Consider the following 8139-nt stretch of genomic DNA (forward strand, 5'->3'; position numbering starts at 1 on the left):
GCTCCGCCTCGCCCGCTCGCGCATTCCCTTCCTCGGTTCTACTCCGTTGCCACCGCCTTTCTCTTAAAAGGCCACGGGACGGAGGACTCGCCTCTCGCCCGCCTTTTTTTTTCCAGTTTTCTGAGGAATCACAGTGCTGCGCTAACCGTCGTCCAGTGTCTCATAATTGTGTCATAAACTTTCTCCAGGTTCATAGTAGTTTACGGTATTACCGTTAGTTTCTGTCAGGAGGACGAGTCTGTTACTCCAGCATGCCCAGATGACGAAGTCTCCATATCTCTTATTAATGGCTGTTATTTTTTTTAAATAGACAACCATTTGTAGGAAAATATTTTTTCACCATAAATTATCTTTACACTTCTCTTTGCAGCTTCGCCGAAGCAGCGGTCGAGATTCCCAGTCCTCCTGAAACCCCAGGCAAACCTCCCGAGCCGGAAAGCACCTTGCAGCCTGTGCTCTCGCTCCTCCCGAGGGAAAAGAAGGCCCCACGTCCCCCGAAGAAGAAGTATCAGAAAGCGGGGCTGTATTCTGACGTTTACAAAACTACCGAGTAAGTAACAGGACCTGCCAGCTGGCATGTCTGAAGCCCTGCTGTTCTTTCATGTTTGCAAAACACTCCGGCAAAGAGCGTAATGCGAATGTGGTGTGTGCAGGTACGAATGCACCACAGACACCTCACGGCCGTCGCCATACAGCGCCGTGTCGTTCGGGGCTCATACGTCTTCCGTGATCTTCCTTCTGTCTTTCGGGATGACGTTTGTGTGGTTTGGATTCTGACGGTGCTCTTTGTTGATTAAAAATAAGAAAAATGGCATTATACCTGTATCTAAAATGATCCTGACGATTTTCAGCAGTTCATTCCTCGTTAACTAATTGAATGCTTTCTCTGTTCCAAGCACTTTGCCAGATGAATAAAATATTCCTTACTTTTAAAATCCTCATATTCTCTTGGGGAAAGTACAGCTTGAAAAGCACTCTGAGAAGTTTTAAAGCCCCAAAGAGATATGGACTAGCTGTATCACTGAGTAAGAAGTCTTCCATAGAATGTTGAGTTGGGTTTTAGAGATGCAGCTGTAGTTTGCAAGGTGGAGGAGGGCATTTCTGGTACATAACTGATCGTCTCTTACCGAGGCCATTTTGCTGTTTCTTCTGGCAGTATCTGTTTTTGCTTGTAGCTGTGGCTTTTTAGACGATTAATTGTATGAAAAAAATCAGAAACCACCTTTAGATGATAAGAGTGAACAGCTTTGGTTAACTTGTCATAATTACCAATAATATAATGAATGGAAGTAGAGTCCTTTGTCAATCATCTGTAAAGATTTAACCAAAAATTGCTCCGAGAATGAAACCATTATAGAAAGTGAAGACACTGACAATTCTTGTTCCTGTTTTAGCTCAATTAAAACTTTTCTGTTCTCCATTTAATTAGCTTGTGTAAATCTTGTATCTAATAAAGTATAGACCAAATTTTCGTTCGTAGAGTGCTTGGTTCCAAACACCATAGTTGTCTTGATCTATGTATTTAACTTTGATGAGGAAAAAATATAACTCGGGTTAAAATTTTCATCTCTCTGTTCACAATCATTATTTTAAGTAAGTTTTTAAAGGTAAGGGTGGTCTTTAGATCTGAGTAGAACAATCTAGTATCTTCCTTTGTGACCGTTTCCCAAACTCCTTACCACTGCTTTAAAAACTTCATGTGACCTGGTTTCTGACTCCGTCTGGGCCACTGCGGCCACTTCCGTTGCTTCTCATTTCCAGTCTCATTCCGATTCCTCTACCTGCTCTCTCTCCATTTCCCAGATCCTCTCATGACTGATATCTCAGTGACATTTACGTCTTAGCTTAATGTCACTTCCTTCGAAAAACCTTCCCAAATGATTCTCTCTTCGTCACATTTTAATTATTGCCTAGCATTTATCAGTTTTCTGATTTTTTTTGTTTTTCTTATCTCCTTATTGTTTGGATACCCAAGTAGAGTGTGACCCGTCTCCTTCACCACTGTTTCTTAGCACAGAACATGACCTGGACTTCCTGAGTGTCCGTACCTGCCGAGTACATAACCGAATGACCCACTAGAAAGAACAGTCTTCAGGTTTAAGAACTTTAGGGTCTACAAGTACCTGCCTTCTCTGGGCCTCAGATTTTCTCATCTGCAAAGATATAGCAGAGTTAGACTTTTGTTTTTAAAGGCAGCGTGTTGTCGTTCATAGAGAAAAGAAATATATCAGCCTTGCCTTACTTACCAGAACTTTAAGCCAAAATCAAGTTAGAATAGACTAAATGAGGCCCTCTCTCCTGGAGCCTTTTTCTCTCCTCTCTTTTTTCTCATTTCCTTTTTTCTTTTTTCCTTCTTTTTTCCCCCCATCTATTATGTGCTTGTGAAATCTCTTGAGACTGTCTCATACCAAACATTAGGGACACAAATCAGTAAATGAATGAAAGAGGTAAGCCTGCAGGAACATCGTGGGATAAAAGAAAGAATAGTGCGTGAGTAGGAGTCGAGCAAGACACTGAGGTTTCTATCTTAAATGTCCTTGCCAGCTACTAAAATCAAGATAAGTCACTTAACCTCATAGAGCATCTGTTTTCAAATCTGTAAACTAGAGCTAACATTTCCTCTTACCTACGTCACGGGATGGATATAAACGAGTACGTGTGAAAGTGCTTTATGAATTGTTAACCAGACACAAGGTCATCGTTCTATCAAATCTGAAATTGAGGTTTCTTTTGCAAAACCATTGGTGAATGCAGACAAGGCTCTTTCTTATGTGTAATTTCTAAAAGGTTTTTCCAGAAATGCAGATTTTTAAAAATCTGAAAGTCCTTAGCATCTGTCTCCCCCAAACATACATTTAAGATTTAAGCCACGGTTAAAACAGAGACTCTCGACAGAGGGACCTGTTTTCTGTAATTAACTACAAGAGGCAGTTTCGGCGCCTCTGACTGTTTTTCATTCTTTTCTGATCGTAGCCCAAAGAGCCGACTGATCCAGCTAAAGAAAGAGAAGCTGGAATACTGTCCGGGAGAGCACGACTACGGGCTGTTCCCCGCGCCCATCCATGTCGGTGAGTGTCGGTCCGCGCGGCGCGCCGCTCAGGACACAGGCTGTTTCTTGCGCTGGGGCGAAGCGTCCTTCGTGTTCTTGTTGTTCTCTCGGTATCTTCAGTGGGGTTGAGCTCTTTCTTTTAACATTTACACTCACCCTGAAGAATTCTGCAAACTCTTTGCTGTCTAGGGGGCAAAATGATGTAAATCTTTTGATGAACACCACCTATCTGTAGCGTTTGATTCCCTAAGGATGTCATCCAGGAAGACCCAGCCGTTCATCCGTTCCGTTTCCGGCTTTTTCCGTGTCCACAAGGAGGGAGATGATTTATGGATGTGTATTAAAAGGGACAAGGCCCGCTCGTTTTTCTGGTCATTTATCTGCTTGAAAACAGAGCAAGCTTTATCTTTCTGTTGATTTTTAGAGGGAACGTCTAGTGTTTGGGGACTGGTACCTCCTGGGCTCCTGCCGTGAAGCTTGTCAGATATGTAAAAGGTCCCTAGAAGCCATCCTAGACTCCTCCCTTTAACCCTCACCCTGTCCATGTCCAGGTTCTGTCATTTGCATCCTTGAAACGTATCCTCTCTCCAGATTCTGTTGCCGCCCTTCAGACCCGCGACGCCGTTAGCCTCGGCACAGGCTGCAGCACTGGCCTCCCAGCCCACCTCTGCGCCTCCATCCTTGTCCCCTCCCGTCCGCTCTCCAGACAGCCAGAGAGAAAGGGTGTTTGACTTACACCAGGTCACACTTAAAAACCTTTCCGCGGCCTGCCGTCAGGTCGGCCACAGACTCCTTAGCCTGACATTAAGAACCATCTGGCCCCTGCCTGCCCCGTCGCTCCGCATGTATTCGTCCCCGCCTGTCCCTCAGTCACGCGTCAGGCGGTGCGGGTCTCCCTTCGGACCCTGGGCAGCCCATGCTCTTGCCACCAGAGGGCGTTGTGCTAAGTGTTCACATCGCCTGCACCCTCCCTCCCCGTGACGCCCTCGTTTCTTCTCCTTTAAGGGTGAGCTTAACGTCAGCATCAGCGTAAATAGCATTTTCTTTAAAATCGTTTTCCCGATTGTGGAACAAAGGTAAGCTGTAAGTTCCATGCTCTCCGGGCTTAATGCCAAAGTTCTTTTGAAAAAGCCTTTTGTTTTTACCAGTGAAGTCACAGCAATGGAAGCAGATTCTCAGCAGATTTAGCTATTTCCTAGAACCTACTAATGATAAGTAAGCTTTGAAAATAAGTCATTTCAAAGTCCCATTGAAGGAAAACATGACCATTTTGGTCTTACTGGTTTTGTCTCGGATGGGAAATTGGCTTAGGTCTCGGGCGAAGGTCTCACTCTTTAAGGGGATGAAGGAGTCCGTTCTAACCCAAGCGAAAACGGAGAATAACGGTGAGCCAATATTTCTGTCACATCTCTTGCACGAATAGTGGTTAAGAGGTCCAGAATGGAAATCCCTTAATCTAAATAAAGATTTTATCTCTAAGTTCCCAGGTTAGCTCTCAGGGACACTTATTTGTATTCAGTGGTTTGCAAAATGAATAACTAATGGAAACCCTATCTAAGTAGTGTGTCTTTTTTCCCCTGTTAAACAGGGCTTAAAATCAAGATGTTGCAGCATAGAATTTTTTTCCTGACAGTGCAATTTTTGATTTTCAAATATTTTATAATTAGAGTAGGGCAGGGTTCAGCCAGGTCACTTCGTCACGTCAACGACAAGCACGACTTTGAGTCAGTCAGACTTAGGTTCGTTTCCGTCTCTACAGTCTTAGTTCTGTGAACAGTTGTGTAAGCAAAGTAAAAATGCATCTTACATTAATGGGGTCAGATTCCGTAAATAGAAAGTAATATTTTTAACTGTTTAATGAAACCAGGTTTCTTTATCTCATTAGAGAACTGCATTTCAAGTAAAATTTTATTTTTTCAATGAAGAATATTTCTTTATCAAAATGTGTATTTATACCCTTAAATTTATGGTCAGTCGATTTTTGGCAAGCGTGCCACAACAGTTCAACGAGGAAAGCGTGATCTTTTCGATGGTTCTGTGATAACTGCATGTGGGCATACAAAAGGGTGAAGTGAGTCTCCAGCCTCACCACGTACAAAATTAACTTAAAATGGATCATGGACCTAAATACCAGAGTTAAAACCATAAACCTCCGAGAAAAAAACAAAGGAGTAAACCTTCGTGACCTTGGATTAGGCAGTAATTTCTTAGATGCGACACCAAAGTCATGTGCACCAAAAGGAAAAAGAGACAAATTGGACTTCATCGATATTTAAAACTTTTGTGCTTTGAAGAACACCATCAAGAAACTGAAACAACCACTCACAGAATGGGAAAAATGTTTGAAAATCATACATCAAGTAAGAGACTTGTATCCAAAAATCCATACAGATAGAAAACCATTGTAACTCAACAATAAAAAGACAACACAATTTTTAAATGGGTAAACTCTTTGAATAAACATTTCTCCAAAAAAGATACGCAGATGGCCAATAAGCACGTGAAAAAAGGTGCCACATCATGGTCATTCGGGAGACGGAAGGACAAAACCATAACGAGGCGCCACTTCGCACCCACTAGGACAGTTTTAATTAAGGGGTTAACGAGGATGTCATGAAATTGGAACCCTCATGCTGCGCTAGTGAGAATGCGAAGTGGCATAAACCTGTTTGGAAGACGTTTCAGAAGGTCTTCAAAGAATTAGAGAATTACCATGTGACCCAGCACATCTGCCATCAGGTATGTACCCCAGAGAAATGAGAATGTCATCCATCCGAAACTTAGACACACATGTTCATAGTGGCAGTTTCAGTTCCTGCCAAAAGGGAGAAGCAGCCCCAGTCCCCGTCGGCAGGTGAACGGAACAGCAGAAGGCCGCGTATCCACAGGCGGGAACGTTGCTGGCAGGAACCAGAATACGGAGATGGGCAGCAGCACGATGGACCGTGAGTCCGTTGTGCCCTGCGAAAGAAGACAGTCACAGGACGCCACTGTTCTGTGATTCCACGTGTGTGAAATGTGCGGGACAGGAAAGTACATAGAAGCACAAACTAGGTTGAGGTTTCCAGGGACTGGGGATGAGGGACAGTGAGGAGTGACTGTTAATGGACACAGGGTTTCTTTTGGGGATGACGAAAATGTTGAGATGGTGATTACATCAGGTCTCCAGTAAGACAGGGACAGAGAGAGGTTTATGTTACTTGACTCGCGCCAGTTGTGGATGCTGGCGCGTCCCCAGTCTGCAGGGTAGGCCGGCAGCATGGCGACCAAGGGAAGAGTCGACGCTGCAGCTGAAGACGTCGAAAGGCGTTCTGCTGACTCGGCCCCCTCCGGGGAGGTCCGTCTTTCTTCTGTTAAGGCGCTCAACCGATGGGGTGAATGCCACCCACATTGCCGAAGATAATCTGCTTTACTCAGATCTGTCGATTTAAATGTTAATCTCACCTAAAAAATACCTTTACAGACACGTGTAGAATAATGTTGGACCAAATGTCTGGGTACTGTAACCTAACCAAGTTGACACATTAAATTAACCATCACAGTGGTGATGATTGCACAGCTCTGTATATTAAAGCCCATTGAATACTGTACGTAAAGGAGGGAATTTCATGGCATGTGACTTAAGCCTCGATAAAGCTGTTGACTTGAAAATGCATATTACAATTAAGTTGTTTTGATCAGGCATCTCAGAGGAGCTCTAGCAAAGAGTCAGGGGTCTTACCGTCGCCCAGTCGTAGCGTGGCTCCCCCCACGGTCCCCCCGCCGCAGCAAGGAGCCTCCCCCAGCCTGTCAGCGCTTCAGCTTCAGTGGAGGCTGAGTGAGGAACGCCAGCTGGCAACGCCGCAGCCTTCTCCCTCTGTCTGGCGGAGCAGTTTTGGAAAAAGAATAAAAGCCTTTATAAAATTCAGAATCTTCTAATACAAAAATGGCCGGGTTTGAGTTGAATATTACATTTCACACCAAGAACCAGGGAGATCTCAAACTGAATTGAAAAGGCAGTTAACATTTGCCAACACCGAGGCATTAAAATCTGACAATGATTTTAAAGCAGTTATGATTTAAAAACTTCAAGTAATTATGCTTGAAATGTGAAAAAACAGAAAAGCCTCAGCTTTTAGAATAGAAGATTTAAAGAAAAACCAAAGAGAAATTTTAGAATTGAAAGATGCAGTAACTGAAAGAATAAGCTCAGGAATAGAATTGACAGAATGAAGGGGAAACAGGAGGAATCGGTGACTAGGTGCTGAAATGTTACTCAATCTGAACAAAAGAGAAAATAGATATAAAAAAAAAAAAAATCAGAGGCCGTGAGGCCGTAACAAAAGAGCTAAAATCGTATCCTCAGTGTTCCGAAGGAAGAAGAGGAGATGGAGATGGATGGCTGAGAACCTCCCAGATTTGGGAGAAGACGTAAACCTACTAATTCGAGAAGATGAGTGAGCCCAGACGGAGTATACGCACGGAAATCCATCCCAGCACACTTTATAATCGAACCGCCGCATACTAGGGACAAAACAGTTTTAAAACAATGAGAGAAATGACTCCTTTCCTACAGGGGTAAATTCAAACGACAGTAAATTTTTCATCTGAATCCATGGAAGCGGCACATTTTTCAAATACTGAGAGAAGAACTGTCGAAGCAGAATCCTATACCCAGCGAAAATATCCTTCGGGAATTAATAGAGAATCAAAGCATCTGAAGACGAAGAATAACTAAGTTTGCCTCCAGCAGACTCACCCTGCGGGTCGGGGAAGTTCTCTAAACCGAAAAGCAGTAAGGAGCCTTAGGACATCAGGAAGGTGGGGAAAAGTACAGGGAGCAAAAATATGGACATATACAATAGTCTTTCTCCCTTTGCGTCTTCTAGGTAATTTTTTAATGGATAAAGCAAAACATTTTAACATTGACATATGTTTTTAAGAAATTATTGAGGCATAATTCACATATCCTACAATTTAAAGTGTACAGTGGCTTTAGTATATTACGTTATCAACTTTTTTAACTTTCGGTAAAATGTATGTAACTTAACATTTGAATTGTGACCATTTTGAAGTGTAAGATTCAGTGGCATTGACATTTACGTTGTTGT

The 8139-nt window shown here is 43.1% G+C and overlaps 1 protein-coding gene across 1 annotated transcript in view; it reads left to right on the forward strand.

Moving 5' to 3' along the window:
- ASH1L (ASH1 like histone lysine methyltransferase) overlaps positions 1–8139 on the forward strand; it is a 106031-nt gene that overhangs the window by 59677 nt on the left and 38215 nt on the right. Inside the window, 2 exon segments of the mRNA XM_023534302.1 lie at positions 371–550; positions 2974–3068. Of these exon segments, the coding sequence (XP_023390070.1) occupies positions 371–550; positions 2974–3068 (275 nt within the window).

The sequence above is a fragment of the Pteropus vampyrus genome, unplaced genomic scaffold (assembly GCF_000151845.1).
Source record: "Pteropus vampyrus isolate Shadow unplaced genomic scaffold, Pvam_2.0 Scaffold124, whole genome shotgun sequence".
Lineage (NCBI taxonomy): Eukaryota > Metazoa > Chordata > Mammalia > Chiroptera > Pteropodidae > Pteropus > Pteropus vampyrus.